This window comes from Oncorhynchus clarkii, chromosome 19 (genome assembly GCF_045791955.1).
Source record: "Oncorhynchus clarkii lewisi isolate Uvic-CL-2024 chromosome 19, UVic_Ocla_1.0, whole genome shotgun sequence".
In the NCBI taxonomy this organism is placed as follows: Eukaryota; Metazoa; Chordata; class Actinopteri; order Salmoniformes; family Salmonidae; genus Oncorhynchus; species Oncorhynchus clarkii.
Genome location: NC_092165.1, coordinates 6,945,761 through 6,967,970, shown reverse-complemented (window position 1 = coordinate 6,967,970; position 22,210 = coordinate 6,945,761). Strand labels below are relative to the sequence as shown.

At 42.9% G+C, this 22,210-nt stretch overlaps 1 protein-coding gene across 2 annotated transcripts in view; it reads left to right on the top strand.

The window, feature by feature from the left end:
• The window catches only part of LOC139374100 (calcium-binding protein 2-like), a 46,022-nt gene extending 45,201 nt beyond the window's left edge, over positions 1–821 (top strand). For both annotated transcript variants that reach the window (XM_071115091.1, XM_071115092.1), the window contains exon 7: positions 361–821. In XM_071115091.1, the coding sequence (XP_070971192.1) occupies positions 361–386 (26 nt within the window). In that variant the 3' untranslated portion in view covers positions 387–821. The remainder of the gene's footprint in view (positions 1–360) is intronic.
• The last annotated feature ends 21,389 nt before the right edge of the window (positions 822–22,210 follow it).

The window sequence follows — 22,210 nt, the reverse complement described above, 5'->3', positions numbered from 1 at the left end:
TCACTACACTAATACTCACAGTGTTGTCACTATACCAATACTCACAGTGTTGTCACTATACCAATACTCACAGTGTTGTCACTACACTAATACTCACCATGTTGTCACTATACTACTACTCACAGTGTTGTCACTACACTAATACTCACAGTGTTGTCACTATACCAATACTCACAGTGTTGTCACTATACTACTACTCACAGTGTTGTCACTACACTAATACTCACAGTGTTGTCACTATACCAATACTCACAGTGTTGTCACTATACCAATACTCACAGTGTTGTCACTATACTAATACTCACAGTGTTGTCACCATACTAATAAAAATGTAGCTCATATTTTGTGTTCTTTCCACAGAGTTTGTCAGGATGATGTCTCGCTGACTCTCCTGGCCAGAAGACCGTGATGACATGACTTTAAGAGACTAGTAAACAACAAAACCTCCTCTGTTAGATGTTATGGACCAGTCCTCAGTATGTTGTTGTACATGTAATTACAGTATTATTGATGTACAAATATTTCATGTTGTTTTTAGGGTATTTGTTCTTACTTTTTTTCATTGCTATAGCAACAATCCCTCCTAATACTGTATGTATTTGTTGTTTAACTGTAACACTGTAATGATAATAATAATACTATTTGTAAAGTGCTTTTCGTGTATTATGTTCAGTGCTACACTATGTTATCAGCTAGTATTGCTTTTGTATAGTTTAAGCCAGTAATTTTAAAAGTAGTGCTCACGAGCAAAAATGGGTCCCCTTAAATGTGTATTACAGCATCCATTTTGTATGATATGTTACGTCCTACGAAATATCCATATATATATTATATATATACATATATATATTATATATATACACAGTTGAAGTTGGAAGTTTACATACACTTAGGTTGGAGTCATTAAAACTCGTTTTTCAACCACTCCACAAATTTCTTGTTTATGAATTTTGGCACATTCCTCCTGACAGAACTGGTGTAAATGAGTCAGGTTTGTAGGCCTCCTTGCTCGCACACGCTTTTTCAGTTCTGCCCACAATTTTCCTATAGGATTGAGGTCAGGGATTTGTGATGGCCACTCGAATAGCTTGACTTTGTTGTCCTTAAACCATTTTGCCACAGCTTTGGAAGTATGCTTGGGGTCGTTGTCCATTTGGAAGACCCATTTGCGACCAAGCTTTAACTTCCTGACTGATGTCTTGAGATGTTGCTTTAATATATCTGCATATTTTTCCATCCTCATGATTTAATCTATTTTGTGAAGTGCACCAGTCCCTCCTGCAGCAAAGCACCCCCACAACATGATGCTGCCACCCCCGTGCTTCACGGTTGGGACTGTGTTCTTCGGCTTGCAAGCCTCCCCTTTTTCCCTCCAAACATAACGATGGTCATTGTGGCCAAACAGTTCTATTTTTGTTTCATCAGACCAGAGGACATTTGCAAATTATGGTGGGAAAAAGTATGATCTTTGTCCCCATGTGCAGTTGCAAACCGTAGTCTGGCTTTTTTATGGCGGTTTTGGAGCGGTGGCTTCTTCCTTGCTAAGCAGCCTTTCAGGTTATGTCGATATAGGACTCGGTTTACTGTGGATATAGATACTTTTGTACCTGTTTCCTCCAGCATCTTCACAAGGTCCTTTTGCTGTTGTTCTGGGATTGATTTGCACTTTTACGTTCATCTCTAGGAGACAGAACGCATCTCCTTCCTTAGCGGTATGACGGCTGCGTGGTCCCATGGTGTTTATACTTGCTTTCTATTGTTTGTACAGAGGAACGTGTTACCGTCAGGCATTTGGAAATTGCTCCCAATAATGAACCAGACTTGTGGAGGTCTAAAATTGTTTTTCTGGGGTCTTGGGCGATTTCTTTTGATTTCCCCATGATGTGAAGCAAAGATTTTTAATTTTGAATGTGAAGCAAAGATTTTGAAGCACTGATTTTGAAGATAGGCCTTGAAATACATCCACAGGTTCACCTCCAATTGACTCAAATTATGTCAGTTAGCCTATCAGAAGCTTCTAAAGCCATGATATATTTTTCTGGAATTTTCCAAGCTGTTTAAAGGCAGTCAACTTAGTGTATGTAAACTTCTGACCCACTGGAATTGTGATACAGTGCATTATAAGTGAAACAACCTGTCTGTAAACAATTGTTGTAAAAATTACTTGTGTCATGCACAAAGTCGATGTCCTAACCGACTTGCCAAAGCTTTAGTTTGTTAACAAGAAATTTGTGGAGTGATTGAAAAACGAGTTTTAATAACGACAACCTAAGTGTATGTAAACTTCCGACTTCAACTGTATATATATGTATATACATATACGTACATATATATGTGTACATGTGTATATATATATATATATATATATATATATATATATATATATATATATATATATATATATACACACTCATGTACACATATATATGTACGTATATGTATATACATATATATATACACATGTACACATATATATATATATATATGTGTACATGTATATATATACATATATATGTGTATATATATATATATATGTACATATACGTATATACGTATATGTGTATATATATATATATATATATATATATATATATACACATATATATATATATATATATATATATATATAACGAATTGGAGGTGCTCCTCTTAAGGACCGGCCCCTTTAAAAAAAAATGTTGCCTAAAATTTCATACCAAAATCTAACTGCCTGTAGCTCAGGCCCTGAAGCAAGATATGCATATTCTTGGTATCATTTGAAAGGAAACACTGAAGTTTGTGGAAATTTGAAAGGAATCTAGGAGAATAAAACACATTAGATCTGGTAAAAGATAATACATAGAAAAAAATAACAGTTTTTTGTAATTTTCACCGTCATCTTTGAAATGCAAGAGAAAGGCCATAATGTATTATTCCAGCACAGCTGCAATTTAGATTTTGGCCACTAGATGGCCAGTGTATGTGCAACGTTTCAGACTGATCCATTGCATTTCTGTTCAAAATGTTGTATCAAGACTGCCCAAATGTGCCTGATTTGTTTATTAGTAACTTTTCATGTTCAAAACTGTGCACTCTCCTCAAACAATAGCATGGTATTCTTTCACTGTCTTAGCTACTGTAAATTGGACAGTGCAGTTAGATTAACAAGAATTTAAGCTTTCTGCCAATGTTAGATATGTCTATGTCCTGGGAAATGTTCTTGTTACTTACAACCTCATGCTAATCACATTAGCCTACGTTAGCTCAACCATTCCGCAGGGGACCCACCAATCCTGAAGTAGATCCCAGACTGCATCTTTAACAAATGCTGATTTATTGACAAATTGTACATTCTTTTCAGATTATTGATCAGATACTAAGAACAGTGCAACTGTCTGATTATATAATCGTGATGTAATTCATAAATTTTATTATTTATGTATTTAATTTAATTTCCTAAAAGGGAATGACTTAAAAATAACTTTGTGTCAATAACATTTTTTGTTAAACATTAAATGTTGAACTATACATCCTTGTTAGTTTGATGTTTGGGAGAGGAATCATACAATGTTACATGCATTTTTCTACAGTAAAATAATGCTGCAATTTTTTTTATTAAATCAAATTATAACATTCTTTACATTTGACAAAACTGACAAAAATAAACGAAAGAAAAATGAACTTGTTACATAATCTTTTAGCACGCAACTACAGTAGCCCTTAATACAATACATCCCAGTTGTATCAGACGAAGACCAGGACTATAAAAGCTTTTTCCGGGGTACAGTATGTATGCATCCGTTTCAGAGGCGTGTTGTCATGATAATCTAAACATAATCACATCTCCATAGGTATAAACCTCTAACGGACCATTGACAATAACATGATGTACATTCTGCATGACGTTGGGATCCCTTTCGGCCCATCATTGGGCTGGTCTTTCAAAGATGAATGACATACAATATCAAACTGAATCAAATCAAAGACAATACACAAAATCAAATATCAACCAAATAAAATGACCTTTACTTCATTTTTACAGAGCTACACTTCTATTTTGCACTGATATACGTATTGTAATCACAATGAACATTATCTACATTCACTTCTAATCAAGATGGTTCTAAAAACAATTGTGAATATATTTCTCTAACATTGTGTCACGGTTTTCTAGGTTCGAAAGAGAGTCGGACCAAAATGCGACGTGGCTATTGAGATTCATGTTTAATAAAACAACGTAAACACGAATCAATACAAAACAATAAACGTCACGTGAAAACCGAAACAGCCTAAACTGGTGCAAACTAACACACAAGACAGTTACAAGGACACTAAGGACAATCACCCACAAAACACCCAAAGAATATGGCTGCCTAAATATGGTTCCCAATCAGAGACAATGATAAACACCTGCCTCTGATTGAGAACCACTTCAGACAGCCATAGACTTCACTAGAACACCCCACTAAGCTACAAACCCAACACACCACATACAAAACCCCATGCCACACCCTGGCCTGATCAAATAAATGAAAATAAACACAAAATACTTCGACCAGGGCGTGACACATTGTGTCAACAGTATTAAATCTCTCTATTTCTCTAACATTGTGTCAACAGTATTATTACTATTAGTATTATTATAATCTCCACCCGGCACAGCCAGGAGAGGACTGGCCACCCCTCAGAGCCTGGTTCCTCTCTAGGTTTCTTCCTAGGTTCCTGCCTTTCTAGGGAGTTTGTTCTAGCCACTGTCCCTCTACATTTGCATTGCTTGCTGTTTGGGGATTAGGCTGGGTTTCTGTATAATTATAATTATATGTTGAGGTAAAAAGGGCTTTATAAATACATTTGATTGATTGAGTATGTATGGTATAATTCCTCCTTCCTACCTACACTGCAGGTATCTGTCAGTCTACAGTATGTATGGTATAACTCCACCTTCCTTCCTATTCTGCAGGTATCTGTCAGTCTACAGTATGTATGGTATAACTCCACCTTCCTACCTATACTGCAGGTATCTGTCAGTCTACAGTATGTATGGTATAACTCCGCCTTCCTACCTATATTGCAGGTATCTGTCAGTCTACAGTATGTATGGTATAACTCCACCTTCCTTCCTATACTGCAGGTATCTGTCAGTCTACAGTATGTATGGTATAACTCCTCCTTCCTTCCTATACTGCAGGTATCTGTCAGTCTACAGTATGTATGGTATAAATCCTCCTTCCTTCCTATACTGCAGGTATCTGTCAGTCTACAGTATGTATGGTATAACTCCTCCTTCCTTCCTGTACTGCAGGTATCTGTCAGTCTACAGTATGTATGGTATAACTCCTCCTTCCTTCCTATACTGCAGGTATCTGTCAGTCTACAGTATGTATGGTATAACTCCTCCTTCCTTCCTATACTGCAGGTATCTGTCAGTCTACAGTATGTATGGTATAACTCCTCCTTCCTTCCTGTACTGCAGGTATCTGTCAATCTACAGTATGGTATAACTCCACCTTCCTTCCTATACTGCAGGTACCTGTCAGTCAGTGATGTCCACTCAAACACTACCCTTGCTACAAGGCCTTGATGAAGGTGTTTCCTGTAGCGACATGTGTTCCTACATTGATATGCCAATATAATATAGGCTTTTATCTGCAACTATCTGGTACGAGTTCAGTGGTATCTTTTGGATGGTCAGTATCCTAGTTTAGTCTAAGATGTTTCTAGTTTTTTATGATTGTGAAAGGTGGTACTTTTTGATTAATAGTTTTTTCCTTCAACAAACCAATCAAGATAAGTGAAAGGTAAAAAGTACCCAATCAGCTGTGGGATGATGAAATTGTATTGGAATTGAGAGATAGCCATTTTTTTCACAAGTACTTGGTTGAAGTGACCGGCTTCTGGCTTAATGATTTAAAAAGAAATGTTCATGCTTGGTGAGATATTTCTGGTTGCCATGTCTGAAATCTTTGATTGGCCAATTATACGTTTGAGTCAAGAAGAATCATGATGTCGTTTTCCACTTTATTTCATGTTGAATGCGTTTTTCAAGCTCTTCAGTGCATCATCAGTTGTTAATACCTTCCAGTCCTCTGGGATATCAGCAGGAAGTGCATGTGTGTCTTCAGCAATTGTCTCATTGAATGTGGTCATCACATACTTCCAGTAGTCTGAAGCCTTGATGCTGGAATCTCCAGTTATGTCTGGTAGTCCTTGTAGAGGTGAGGTTTGCCTTCAGTCAGGTTTGTGTTGAATTTTCTGTCACTAATCACAGAGGATGAACATATGTCAGTTCTTAACACAGTTGTCTTTAAATTCATCCAACCAGTGACACCTTGTGGACGGTGAATGGAGGTAAAGTGTTTGGTATGCTCCTTGCCTCCTGCTTCACAGGGTGCACAGCAGAAGGGACATTGCTTGCTTGCCACATCCAAACAGACAGGTGAACATCTTGTCCTGAGGGTTAAATGGCAGAGATTTGAGTCTCTCTTTGATGTCTCCTTCCTTCTCATATTTAGCTGCCAGTGACTGTTCCAGTTTTCCCACAAACCCTGTGAGGTTGTCAGCAAACTGTTCTGTGTTAGCAGAGTAGTTCAGAGTCATGATGGAATCCAGAGCATCCTTTGGAAAAACAAGCTTTTCTTCAAGGGCACAGCACATATTCTGAATGAATGTCTTGATATATTTTACAGTGTGGGTTGTGTTTCTAATCTTTGAAATTGCCGCAGTGATGATCTTGACTATCTCTGAAACATGTTTATTATATTATTATTTCTCTAGTCTGTTGTCCTTTGAGAGTTGTTGAACAATGTGGTCAAACAGCCAGTCCTTCACAAAACTTTCATATCGATTTATGTATTCTCTATATTTCTCATATTCTCCATCAGTCAGGAGTTGTTTCAAAATGGAGAACTGGAAAGCTCCTCGGGTGCTGTAATCCTCTGACCCTTTACCTAACCCTAACCCTAACCCCTAACCCTAACCCCTAACTCTAACCCTAACCCTAACCCCTAACCCTAACCCCTAACCCTAACCCTAACCCCTAACCCCTAACCCTAACCCTAACCCCTAACCCTAACCCTAACCCTCACTTCATCAACCACATCAGGACATATAATTTTGGTCACATAGTCCTGTACAGCTGGCTGTAGACAGAGCTTTGAGAACTCCTCAGCTTTATTTAGGCACTGGTCTCGGTTATGAAATAAGTCTATGAAGAGTGTAAGGTACTTGTCCCAGACACTTCCTTGGGTCATTGAATGCAATGAAATTATCATGTTTCTTCTGAAATGTTCTTGCTGCTATGCCACAGATGTGCAGCTTCAGTTTAACCTCACATTCCTCAGGAACTTTACGTTTCTTGTTTTGTTGAGATGTTTCATCAATTATTTCAAGCAGCTCTTTGATGTAAGTATCATGGTAATCTGTTTTGTTTTTCACCTTCTGGGTTATAAACTCCTGACACTTTTTTATGATGTTGTCACACAACTCTTGCAGTTTCATCCTGAGATGGTCTCTATTCAAGCGCATCACAAAGCCTTTAGTCTTCTGCCACCAATCCCCTGACTCTACAACAAAGGGTGTCTTCCCACAATCAACCAAGCTGTTTCCAACCAACATACTATTGACGTAACCCGACCTCATAGATAAATGGTCATGTAAAATTCTGAAGGCATCCTGAGCAACATGTCTTCTTGGGAGTCCTCTGAATTTAATCTCAGACAGAGTTTTCTTCCACATTCTTTCAAAATCTTCTCTGAGGGCCTCATCCGATAGGACAGATCTGTTCTGTTTACAGGTTTGAAGCAAAGCCAGCACTTTTCTTTCTAGTGTACTTGCTTGTGAGCACTTGATGTCATCCAGTTCTGTCATCCCCTCTTTGATCTCAACAGCTCCTAGCAGTTTGTTCCTCACTGTGTTTTCTGTCTCTCGTCTCAGTGTTTTGGCACTGGACACAAAGTCCTCCCTGTATTTTTCCACCAGATTGACATGGCCATCTTGCTTTTCGAAGTATTTCACTAGATTGCCTTGGATTTCCTTATCTCCCCCCGAAAGCTTCTCAAATGCTTCTATCATCAAGTATTGTAGCACATCTCTTACGAACCTCTGGGGATGTTGATCTGTCATGCCAATATTGGATATTTTAGTTTCAACACTCACCATCCATGTATACATCTCCTTCTGGAAGGCCCATTCCCAGCCATTGTACTCCGAGCATAATCTGGAGTATGCATCTGCAACCAAGCTGTTTCTGAAACTAAAGATGAATTTCTCAAATTTCACTGCCTCCCAAAAACTTTGTGTCCACTTCAGGAAATGTGTCAAGTCATAATTTCTCTGGCATTTTCTGAAATCTTGCATCAAGCTCTTTTTTAAATCATACACAGCCTCACTGTATCCAGCATTGACTGGAGCCATAGGGGGAGTCCCATGCCAGAGTCCTGGGATGTAGCAGCTGCTTGTGTCTGGATCATAATCCATCACATCAGTGAACTTGGTGATATTCTCCTTCTTCTCCATTCCGGCTGCTGCCTGGGTCATTTCATTCAACTGTTCCAGCAACTTCTTCCTGTCCCTCATGTTGTTGTCATGAGCAGACATGTCTGACACATTCTGGTGCACAAAATCCCATTTAGGCTTCTTCCCCACTTCCTTTATCCTGATAAAAGCATGAACAACACTCTGTAGAATGTCTTTAATCTCTGTGGAGTTCTCCATGGCCATGTTGATGATAGTGACATCACTGAGTCCAATCAACAGTGTTGCCAATTCATTTTCATGTTCATGGCTATCATCTAGTTGAGCCAACTCTGGTGATTTCAACCCCTCTGTGTCGATCACCATGATGAAGTCACATTTCAGCTCCTCCTTGAAGTCTTTGTTGACTTTAATCAGTAGCATGAAGGCCCCTCTGGTGCATCTTCCACTGCTGACAGCAAACTGGACCCCAAACATGGTGTTGAGGAGTGTGGACTTCCCTGTACTTTGAACCCCCAAAACTGTCACAACCCGGATCTTGCTGTTGGATTGGACAAGAGTATGAAGCTGAGTCAGAACAGCTGATATCCATTTCAGAGGGATATTTGATGCATCTCCATGCAGAAGCTCAACAGGGAAACCATCCAACAGCATCTGCGCACACAATCCAGGGAGAAGCTCCATCTGTTTCCGATGTTGGCTACTTTCAGGAAGGGAGCAGGAAGCTTCATATAACTGTCCCAACTCACGCAGGAAGTGTTCAAGTCCCAGGGAACAGTCAGATAACTGCTTATCCAAATCTTTAACCTCTTGAACCTCTGGGGGCAGTATTTCATTTTTGGATGAAAAACGTTCCCGTTTTAAACAAGATTTTGTCACGAAAAGATGCTCGACTATGCATATAATTGACAGCTTTGGAAAGAAAACACTCTGACGTTTCCAAAACTGCAAAGATATTGTCTGTGAGTGCCACAGAACTGATGTTACAGGCGAAACCCAGATAAAAATCCAACCAGGAAGTGCCGCATTTTTTGAAACCGCCTCATGCCAATGACTCCTTATATGGCTGTGAATGAGCTACGAATGAGCTTACGTTTTTCACGTATTGCCCAAGGTGTCTAAAGCATTGTGACGTCTTTTTAGGCATTTCCATTGAAGAATGGCCCTAAGGGACCATATATAGCATGTTGTCACATGGTGTCTCCCACAGAAAATCTCGCGTAAAATACTGAGGTAGCCATTTTTCCAAACGCTTCTTATGAGACACCAATTGCCTCGACGGATATATTATCGAATATATATGTTAAAAACACCTTGAGGATGGATCCTAAACAACGTTTGCCGTGTTTCTGTCAATATTATGGAGCAAATTTTGAAAAAAGTTTGGCGTTATAGTTGTAACATTTTCCGGTCGATTTCTCAGCCAAGCATGATGAAGAAATGGGAGCTATTTCGCCTACAAAAATAATATTTTTGGACAAAAGGAACATTTGCTATCTAACTGGGAGTCTCCTGAGTGAAAGCATCCAAAGTTCTTCAAAGGTAAATAATTTAATTTGGTAGCTTTTCTTATTTTCGTGAAAATGTTGCCTGCTGCCAGCAGAGCTAGCATAGCATTATGCCATGATAAACTTACACAAATGCTTGTCTAGCGTTGGCTGTAACGCATATTTTGAAAATCTGAGATGACAGTGTTGTTAACAAAAGGCCACGCTTGTGTTTGAATGTATTTATTTCATTTCATTTGAGATTTTCCTGGGAACCCAAAATCTCAGTTTACATTGACGCCATGTTCAGAAATTCCTTCAAAATATCCGGAGGAATTATAGAAAGCTACGCCAGATAACAGAAATACTCATCATAAACTTTGACTAAAGATACATGTTCTACATATAATTAAAGATACTCTGGTTCTTAATGCAACCGCTGTGTCAGATTTTAAAAAAATGTTACGGAAAAAGCCTAACATTGCAATAATTTGAGACGGCGCTCAGACGTAACCGCCATGTTGGGGTCAACAGAAATACGAAATTAAAACATAAATATTCCCTTACCTTTGATGATCTTTCATCAGAATGTAGTGCAAGGAGTCCTAGTTCCACAATAAACCGTTGTTTTGTTCCATAATGTCCAATACTAGTGTCCAAGTAGCAGCATTTGCTATCACTTTCAGCTCACGTGCCCAAAAACTGACTGCTGGTCCAAGATAACTCGCACAAAAACTTCCAAAAGATATATTCCAGGCCTAATAAACAGGTCAAACTCAGTAGAGAATCAATCTTCAGGATGTTATTATCATATATATCCAATAACGTTCCAACCGGATCATACGTTTTCAGCTGCAGCCAAATGGAACGACGGTAGCACCCACAGAGAAATGCGCCACAGCAAAATGGCATTCTGTTGGGACACTATTTTCCCTTCCATTAGGTCAAAGTTCACAGCAAATGCTCCATTACACTTTCTACTGAATGAGAGGACATCTAGTGGAAGGCGTAGGAAGTGCTTCCAGATCCATATCTTGTTGGGAAAGGAGGGGGCGATGACGTCAAAGTTGCCCCAACTTTCAGAATATCACTTCTTGTTTGGAAGATTGCCTGCCCTATGAGTTCTGTTATACTCACAGACATAATTCAAACAGTTTTAGAAACTTCAGTGTTTTCTATCCAATAGTAATAATAATATGCATATATTAGCAATATAGGACAGAGTTTGATGCAGTTCACTATGGGCAGGCAATTCATCCAAAGTGAAAATACTGCCCCCTATCCTCATTAACAAGAAATTTGTGGAGTGGTTGAAAACAAGTTTTAATGACTCCAACCTAAGTGTATGTAAACATCCAACTTCAACTGTATGTATTTTTTTCGTGACAAATAAAATCAATCAATTAATCCAAACTGTGCAGCGGCCAATTGATGAATGGAAGGAGACATCTGTTACAAAACACCAAAAGGTTGAATGACATTCAGAGATTGTCAAGCGTTAGATACTGGGTAAACCTAGAAGATAAGGAGGGATGTATTTTCTGTTTGTCGAGATTTACATAGTCTATTTATTGTGGTGTTGAAAAGGTGATATTGAAGGGCCTGAAGTCGGTATGTTTTGTTTATTGGTTGTGTTGTGTATTGGCACAGAAACCTGTTGGTGGAAAAGGTGTTGCAACTATCTTCTAGAATTATAAATATGGCATCAAAATGTTGAAAGTCTGTTTTACCCCTTGCTGTTCATAGTCTGCAGCTGGCTCTGATCGTAGTGTAATGAAACAGGCAGGGAGAGTGAGCTCATCTGTGGTGGTCAGGGAACCCTCAACCTTCTGGACCGTAGCCCTGCGTGGCACCGACCGTGCAACAAAAGCATGCTGAAGTGGCAAAGTTGACATCCATATTTATTAACACAGGATTGATACAGTGTTTGTTATTTGTCGTAGTAAACATTATTTTGAGTTAATTGTATGAGGGGGAGGGTGTTGAATTTATTTTACAGTACAAGGGGAGAATCATGTGGTAATATTTGTATCTGTGGGGAGGGGGGTGAATTTTTTTATGACACCTTGAGCTGGACCAGCCCCTGCCCCCAGTAAATTTTGACTTGTCTCTTAGCAGAACTTTGGGGAAACTATGAAACTATCAGAAACATGTTAAAATACATATTAAATATTTTAAAGAATTAATAATGCAAGTCTTGGCGATATAGGCTCTGCTGCTTCAGGGTAGGTCACTTCACAGTGAGCATGGTAGGCTTTACCATTCAGCAGGATAACAGAACCTAACAGGTGGAAGCTGGGGTGGTGGTAGGAGCAAAAGAAGCAAACGCATACCAGCAGTAACAGCAAGGATGTGTGAGCAGAACCGGTCAGCTTAAATAGATAACCTAGGTGTGATTGTTACTAGCATCTAATTGGTGCAATCTCAGCTAATTTGTCAGCTGAATTGGGCTCTTGGGTTCCATTTCTAAGCTGGCTTCACTTTATAAACAGTGAAACTGAAAAAAATAGCAATATGCAGCTGCTACATACATTTTGGACTTAATTACATTTTTCTAAAATCACTCTATATAATTTAACTAATAAATGCCTTATGAGCTTAGTTCTACTTTCTTGCTCCATCCAAACCCATAATATAAGCTTGTCTCTCTCTCTTTCAGTATAAGGTTATAACGATTTAGTCAAGGAGAATGTACAGTCGTTGCCAAAGGTTTTGAGAATGACACAATTATTAATTTCCACAAAGTTTGCTGCTTCAGTGTCTTCAGATATTTTTGTCAGATGTTACTATGGAATATTGAAGTATAATCACAAGCATTTCATATGTGTCAAAGGCTTTTATTGACAATTACATGAAGTTGATGCAAAGAGTTCTTTTTCAAGACCTCTGCAATCTGCCCTGGCATGCTGTCAATTAACTTCTGGGCCACATTCTGACTGGTGGCAGTCCTTTCTTGAATAATCAATGCTTGGAGTTTGTCAGAATTTGTTGGTTTTTGTTTGTCCACCCGCCTCTTGAGGATTGACCACAAGTTCTCAATGGATTAAGGTTTGGGAGTTTCCTGGCCATGGACCCAAAATATCAATGTTTTGTTCCCCTCCCCACTTAGTTATCACTTTTGCCTTATGGCAAGGTGCTCCATCATGCTGGAAAAGCCATTTTTCGTCACCAAACTTCTCCTGGATGGTTGGGCGAAGTTGCTCTCTGAGGATGTGTTGGTACCATTATTTATTCATGGCTGTGTTCTTACGCAAAATTGTGAGTGAGCCCACTCCCTTGGCTGAGAAGCAACCCCACACATGAATGGTCTCAGGATGCTTTACTGTTGGCATGACACAGGACTTGATGGTAGCGCTCACCTTGACTTCTCCGGACAAGCTTTTTTCCGGATGCCCCAAACAATCGGATAGGGGATTCATCAGAGAAAATGACTTTACCCCAGTCGTCAGCAGTCCAATTACTGTACCATTTGCAGAATATCAGTCTGTCCCTGATGTTTTTCCTGGAGAGAAGTGGCTTCTTTGCTGTCCTTCTTGACACCAGGCCATCCTCCAAAAGTTTTCGCCTCACTGTGAATACAGATGCAGAATCAATGATGGTTAGAAACTGGTGACGCAGAGCACCGCCCGAACAAGCATGAGGAGAGACACATGGGGGTTAATACTGTAATCGGGGGGAAGCTGTAACCTATAACATACCTTGTTCACTCTCCTCAGGACTTTAAATGGCTCCACAAACCGGACCCAGCTTCCGGCAGAGCAGGCGGAGGGGCAGGTTTCGTGTCGAGAGCCAGACCCGGTCCCCCGGTGCCAACACCAGTGCCTCACTGCGGTGACGGCCTGCGCCAACTTTCTGGCGCAGTACGGCGTACTGACGGTGGACGTGGGCGACGTCCCATGTTTCCTCCGCGCGCCGGAACCAGTCGTACACCGCAGGAGCCTCTGTCTGACTCTGATGCCAAGGAGCCAGAACCGGCTGATACCCCAGCGGAGTGAGTTCTGGGCCATCTCTGCCCAGGGCATGAACGCCGCCCACTCCCCCGGCCGGTCCTGGCAATAAGACCTCAGAAACCTACCCACATCCTGATTAACTCTCTCTACCTGCCCGTTACTCTCGGGGTGAAAACCTGAGGTAAGGCTGACCGAGACCCCCAGACGTTCCATGAACGCCTTCCAGACCCTTGACGTAAATTGGGGACCCCGATCAGACACTACATCCTCAGGCACCCCGTAGTGCCGGAAGACGTGTGTAAACAGGGCCTCCGCAGTTTGTAGGGCTGTAGGGAGACCGGGCAAAGGGAGGAGACGACATGAACTTAGAAAAACGATCCACAACGACCAGGATCGTGGTGTTACCCTGTGAAGGTGGAAGATCGGTTATAAAATCCACCGACAGGTGCGACCACAGCCATTGTGGAACGGGTAAGGGTTGTAACTTACCTCTGGGCAGGTGTCTAGGAGCCTTGCACTGGGCACACTGAGCAGGAGGAAACGTAAACCCGTTCTTAGCTAAAGTGGGCCACCAGTACCTCCCACTAAGACAGCGCACCGGCAGACTGATCCCAGGATGACCAGAGGAGGGTGAAGTGTGGGCCCAATAGATCAGCCGGTCGCAGACAGCAGACGGAACGTACAGACGCCCAGCTGGACACTGAGGGGGAATGGGCTCTGCACGTAACACCCGCTCAATGACCGCGTCCAGCTCCCACACTACCGGCGTCACCAAACAAGAGGCCGGGAGTGGGATCCATGGACCGCTCCTCTGTGTCATACAGGCGGGACAGTCGGTCTGCCTTAACGTTCTGGGAGCCTGGTCTGAAAGAGAGGGTCAACACAAAACAGGTGAAAAACATGGCCCACCTTGCCTGGAGAGGATTCATTCTCCTCGCCTCCCGGATGTACTCCAGATTGCGGTGGTCAGTCCAGATGAGAAAGGGATGTTTAGCCCCCTCAAGCCAATGTCTCCACACCTTCAAAGCCTTAACGACAGCCAACAGCTCCCGGTCCCCCACATCATAGTTTCGCTCCGTCGGGCAGAGCTTCTTAGAGAAGGTGGAGGTGGAGTTTCGGTGGCGTACCCGAGCGCTATCCCAGCCTCGGAAGCGTCCACCTCCACTATGAACGCCAAAGAGGGATCCGGATGGGCCAACACAGGAGCCAAGGTAAACAGAGCCTTCAGGTGCCTAAAAGCCCTGTCCGCCTCAGCTGACCACTGCAAGCGCACCGTGCCCCCCTTCAGCAGATAGGTAATGGGAGCAGCTACCTGACCAAAACCCCGGATAAACCTCCGGTAGTAGTTGGCAAACCCAAAGAATCGCTGCACCTCCTTCACCGTGGTGGGAGTCGGCCAATTATGCACAGCTGCAATGCGGTCACTCTCCATCTCCACTCCTGATGTGGAAATGCGATGCCCTAGGAAGGAGACGGACTGTTGGAAGAACAGGCATCCATCCGCCTTGACGTACAGGTCATGCTCGAACAGGCGACCAAGCACTTTGCGCACCAGAGACACATGCTCAGCGTGTGTAGCGGAGTACATCAGAATGTCATCGATATACACCACTAAACCCTGCCCGTGCAGGTCCCTGAAAATCTTGTCTACAAAGGATTGGAAGACTGATGGAGCATTCATCAACCCGTACGGCATAACAAGGTACTCATAGTGCCCTGAGTTGGTACTAAATGCCGTCTTCCACTCGTCTCCCTCCTGGATATGCACCAGGTTGTAAGCGCTCCTGAGATCAAGTTTAGTGAAGAAGTTCGCCCCGTGCATTGACTCAATCGCCGTGGCGATAAGAGGTAGCAGGTAACTGTACCTCCCCATGATTTGATTTAGACCCTCGATAATCTATGCACGGGCGCAGAACTCCATCCTTCTTCTTCACAAAAAAGAAACTCGGGGAGACGGGTGAAGTGGAGGACCTACCAGGATCCCTGACGCAGGGATTCGCAGACATATGTCTCCGTTTGCGACGGGGATACACGTGGCTCCTGGGAAGTGCAGCACCTACCAGGAGATCTATCGCACAATCCCCCCGCCAATGAGGTGGTAATTGAGTCATCTTCTTTTTACAGAAGGCGAGAGCCAAATCGGCATATTCTGGGGGAATGTGCGCAGTGGAGAACGGAAACCCCTAAACACCTACCTGAGCACAATCGCGACCACCCTGTGAGTGCCCTCTGTGGCCAAGAAACAGTGGGCTTATGATAAGCTAACCAGGGTAGGCCTAGCACCACGGGATACGCAGGAGAGTCAATAAGGGAAATACTAATATTTCCCGTGTGACCCCCCTGCGTTACCATACTCAAAGGAGAAGTGGTCTCCCTGATAAGCCCTGACCCTAATGGTCGACTATCTAAGGCGTGAACGGGGAAAGGCACATCCACGGGAACAATAGGCGTCCCTAAATTATGAGCTAACACTTTAAAAATTCCAGCTGCGCCTTTATCTACTAGCGCCTTATGCTGGGAACGACGGGAAAATTCAGGAAAAGTGACGAACACAAATATATGTGCGACAATGGGCTCTGGGTGAGAATGGGATTGGAACCAGGTATGTAGGAATACAAGACAAAGCCAATAGAAAATGAAACATGGATCAATGATGGCTAGAAGACCGGTGACATCAACTGCCGAGCACCGCCCGAACAAGGAGAGGCATCGACTTCGGCAGAAGTTGTGACAGCAGTGGAAATGTTTTTTGGGGATTCAGTTCATTTGCATGGCAAAGAGGGACTTTGCAATTAATTGCAATTCATCTGATCACTCTTCAAAACATTCTAGAGTATATGAAAATTGCCATCATACAAACTGAGGCAGCAGACTTTGAAAATTCATACTTGTGTCATTCTCAAAACTTTTGGCCGCGACTGTATATTCTTAAAGAAATATTTAACTTTGCATAAATATAGTTTTAACACCGTCATTTACTTAATGTTAGCTAGCTTTTACATATTCTGTTTGCTATCTATCTTACCATATCTGGGTATTTGTGTTTCAATGTGAGTTCAACCATAATTGTTCTGCAGGATTGTGCCATGTTTATTCTGGTGATAACTGGATCACTGGCTGTCTCATGTTGTGTGTCAGGTTTGGGATGACCTGAACTCAGAGCCTGATACCAAGGTAACCCGCAGTAACTACAGTCAAATCACAGTGGAACAAAGACAGAGTACAGTAACTTTACTTACTGCTGTTTGCCTTGGTTTTTACTTGGATTTTGTAGTCACTATTTACCCATCCATTTTCTCTGAAACGGAATATAATTGAACCAGGACACTTTGTCACAAGATAAAAAAAGATGAAAGCTGAATTTCAGTCTTAACTAAATGTTGACTAAATGTGTAGTTACTGCGGTTTAATTTGTAGAATAGGTGTGCACATAATCCTAATAGACCTACCTCTTCATGGACTACATTGGAACCTTGTCTTCTTTTAGGGCATGAACTGGTAAGGTCATACTTAATGAAAACATGTTTTTTTTTAACAATGCTTTGTATGCGTCTTGTTTACATTAAACCAAGGACTCATTGACTTGTACTACACACCATCACTGCTGAAATGTTTTGTCATGAAATCATGTGACTTAAAGTTAGAGAAAAGGATTCCTGTAAATGCACCCTGCTACAAGCAGGAAACAATTCATGGACAAACCAGAAATGTGACATATCTGTTTAATAGCAACCCTGGATGATGAACGTGTGAACTATTTTGTCGTCTTTTTGGCTAACCACATTGGAAAATTCTAATATTTAAGGACATGAACTGGCAGAACAGGTTTAAGCAAAGTACAGTGCAATAGTTTTCAGGAATGTGTATCCATGGTGATAGGAGGGACATGAGGCAGACTAAGGGCAAGGGCAGGGCAGCCACCTGAGGACAATAGGGTTCTGGTCAAAAGAAGTGCACCACGTAGGGAATTGGGTGACATTTGGGCTGCAGACAATATCTCTTCCACCTCAGAGAGCACAGCACATAGCACTGTCTTAGACACATTCAGACTCAGTTTGCTAAACAAAATGTTGGTGCCATCCTTGACACATTCAGAAAACCTGGGTCTATCCAGACAAGCCTGAACCATGCTAACTACACTACATAAAATGAGCATTTTCTCCTGAGGAAAAGGGAGGCGGGAGGGATGAAAGGCAGAGGGGAATGGAGGGCAGCGGGGGTGGGAGGGACAGAGAGCAGAGGGGGAGGGAGGGAGGGAGGGCAGAGGGGGATGGAGGCATGAAGGGGGTGGGAGGGATGGATGGAGAGCAGAGGGGGAGGGAGAGCAGAGGGGAGGGAGGGCAGAGGGGGATGGAGGCATGAAGGGGGTGGGAGGGATGGATGGGGAGCAGAGGGGGAGGGAGGGCAGAAGGAGAGGGAGTGAGGAGGCGTATTTTGCGAGTGACACCACTCACAGGTGCCACACAAACACAGCTTCTGTCACAGCGTCCTCCACACAGCGTGTGCAATTCCACAATATTACGAAATGGTGGTATGCCTAATGACCCCAACTGAACTAGCCTGGTTAAACCCCTACTGAACCAGCCTGGTTAAACCCCTACTGAACCAGCCTGGTTAAACCCCTACTGAACTAGCCTGGTTAAACCCCTACTGAACCAGCCTGGTTAAACCCCTACTGAACCAGCCTGGTTAAACCCCTACTGAACCAGCCTGGTTAAACCCCTACTGAACTAGCCTGGTTAAATCCCTACTGAACCAGCCTGGTTAAACCCCTACTGAACTAGCCTGGTTAAACCCCTACTGAACCAGCCTGGTTAAACCCCTACTGAACCAGCCTGGTTAAACCCCTACTGAACTAGCCTGGTTAAACCCCTACTGAACCAGCCTGGTTAAACCCCTACTGAACCAGCCTGGTTAAACCCCTACTGAACCAGCCTGGTTAAACCCCTACTGAACTAGCCTGGTTAAACCCCTACTGAACCAGCCTGGTTAAACCCCTACTGAACTAGCCTGGTTAAACCCCTACTGAACCAGCCTGGTTAAACCCCTACTGAACCAGCCTGGTTAATCCCCTACTGAACTAGCCTGGTTAAACCCCTACTGAACTAGCCTGGTTAAACCCCTACTGAACCAGCCTGGTTAAACCCCTACTGAACTAGCCTGGTTAAACCCCTACTGAACTAGCCTGGTTAAACCCCTACTGAACTAGCCTGGTTAAACCCCTACTGAACCAGCCTGGTTAAACCCCTACTGAACCAGCCTGGTTAAACCCCTACTGAACTAGCCTGGTTAAACCCCTACTGAACCAGCCTGGTTAAACCCCTACTGAACTAGCCTGGTTAAACCCCTACTGAACCAGCCTGGTTAAACCCCTACTGAACCAGCCTGGTTAAACCCCTACTGAACCAGCCTGGTTAAACCCCTACTGAACTAGCCTGGTTAAACCCCTACTGAACCAGCCTGGTTAAACCCCTACTGAACTAGCCTGGTTAAACCCCTACTGAACCAGCCTGGTTAAACCCCTACTGAACCAGCCTGGTTAAACCCCTACTGAACTAGCCTGGTTAAACCCCTACTGAACCAGCCTGGTTAAACCCCTACTGAACCAGCCTGGTTAAACCCCTACTGAACCAGCCTGGTTAAACCCCTACTGAACTAGCCTGGTTAAACCCCTACTGAACCAGCCTGGTTAAACCCCTACTGAACTAGCCTGGTTAAACCCCTACTGAACCAGCCTGGTTAAACCCCTACTGAACCAGCCTGGTTAAACCCCTACTGAACTAGCCTGGTTAAACCCTGACTGAACCAGCCTGGTTAAACCCCTACTGAACCAGCCTGGTTAAACCCCTACTGAACCAGCCTGGTTAAACCCCTACTGAACCAGCCTGGTTAAACCCCTACTGAACCAGCCTGGTTAAACCCCTACTGAACCAGCCTGGTTAAACCCCTACTGAACCAGCCTGGTTAAACCCCTACTGAACTAGCCTGGTTAAACCCCTACTGAACTAGCCTGGTTAAACCCCTACTGAACTAGCCTGGTTAAACCCCTACTGAACCAGCCTGGTTAAACCCCTACTGAACTAGCCTGGTTAAACCCCTACTGAACTAGCCTGGTTAAACCCCTACTGAACTAGCCTGGTTAAACCCCTACTGAACTAGCCTGGTTAAACCCCTACTGAACCAGCCTGGTTAAACCCCTACTGAACTAGCCTGGTTAAACCCCTACTGAACTAGCCTGGTTAAACCCCTACTGAACTAGCCTGGTTAAACCCCTACTGAACTAGCCTGGTTAAACCCCTACTGAACTAGCCTGGTTAAACCCCTACTGAACTAGCCTGGTTAAACCCCTACTGAACTAGCCTGGTTAAACCCCTACTGAACCAGCCTGGTTAAACCCCTACTGAACTAGCCTGGTTAAACCCCTACTGAACCAGCCTGGTTAAACCCCTACTGAACCAGCCTGGTTAAACCCCTACTGAACTAGCCTGGTTAAACCCCTACTGAACTAGCCTGGTTAAACCCCTACTGAACTAGCCTGGTTAAACCCCTACTGAACTAGCCTGGTTAAACCCCTACTGAACCAGCCTGGTTAAACCCCTACTGAACTAGCCTGGTTAAACCCCTACTGAACCAGCCTGGTTAAACCCTGACTGAACCAGCCTGGTTAAACCCCTACTGAACTAGCCTGGTTAAACCCCTACTGAACCAGCCTGGTTAAACCCTGACTGAACCAGCCTGGTTAAACCCCTACTGAACTAGCCTGGTTAAACCCCTACTGAACCAGCCTGGTTAAACCCTGACTGAACCAGCCTGGTTAAACCCCTACTGAACTAGCCTGGTTAAACCCCTACTGAACTAGCCTGGTTAAACCCCTACTGAACTAGCCTGGTTAAACCCCTACTGAACTAGCCTGGTTAAACCCCTACTGAACTAGCCTGGTTAAACCCCTACTGAACTAGCCTGGTTAAACCCCTACTGAACTAGCCTTGTTAAACCCCTACTGAACCAGCCTGGTTAAACCCCTACTGAACTAGCCTGGTTAAACAGCGTTCAGTGTGCTTTAGCCATGCTAGCATTATTCACGATGGTTTAGCCAGGTTAGCAGTATTCAGCGTGTTTTAGCCGAATTAGATGTATTCAGTCTGGTTTGGCCGAGCTAGATGTATTCAGTCTGGTTTAGCCAAGCTAGCAGCATTCAGTCTGGTTTAGCCATGCTAGCAGCATTCAGTCTGGTTTAGCCGAGCTAGCAGTATTCAGTGTGGTTTAGCCATCCTAGCATTATTCACGGTGGTTTAGCCAGGTTAGCATTATTCAGTGTGTTTTAGCCAAGCTAGCAGTATTCAGTCTGGTTTAGCCGAGCTAGCTGTATTCAGTCTGGTTTAGCCGAGCTAGCTGTATTCAGTCTGGTTTAGCCAAGCTATTTCAAGTTTTATTATCAGGTAGAACAGAAAACCAGCAGGCTCCAGACTTCGTAGAGTAAGAGTTGAGTACCCCTTGTCTAAACCATTTATTTTCCTTTGTACTTGCTAATTTGTTTGCATTGCATCCTTGATAACAATAGCCTATGTCTTTAGTCTAATCTATTAGATTTAATTATACTTGATTTATTATTGTTTTCTTTGTCACGCAGCAGTTTAGAGTGCTCTTTCAGTGGAGACCCATTTAGAAAAAAAAGTAGTTGCCTGTTTTTCATGTTATTTCGGCATTAATCATATCAGTTTACAAACAATGTAAAAAAAATAAAAAAAATTAAGTTAATAAAGCCGCATACAAACATAGGCTCTTTTTGCTTTTTTGAGTAAGGCAGCTCCAAAATGTTTCAGCTAGCTCAGTGCTTTCTGTGGTAGTGGGGCAGCCAGCAGAAAATAAAGAGCCTAGGTGTTGATCATGTTCTCAAGTTGTGCCGTGATTGGCTCAGTGTTCTGTCACTCATGGGGACACTACGTCACAGCAAAATCTACGGGGAGAGCTCGAAAATTATTGCCCCTTAGGTGCTGCCGTAGATTTACATTCAAAGTGCCCACCCAAGAAGGTCATTGGTCACAGATGAAATGACGTTGTGGTGCAATTATTCTAATCAAAGGAGAGACTTTTAGATTTCCTAAAAATAATCAAACTTTATTATTTAATTACTGCAGTAATGGAGCTTGTCAACGACCCACCCGTGGGTGATTCGTTGAGAGGCCAAGGACATCGAGATTCCACCTTAATTCGCTCTAACTGTATGGGAAAAGGGCTTAGTCGATAAATATAGCAACTCCTCTCATACTGCCTTATGGGAAGTTTTATGTTAAATGTAGTACCCGGACAGAAAAAAATCCC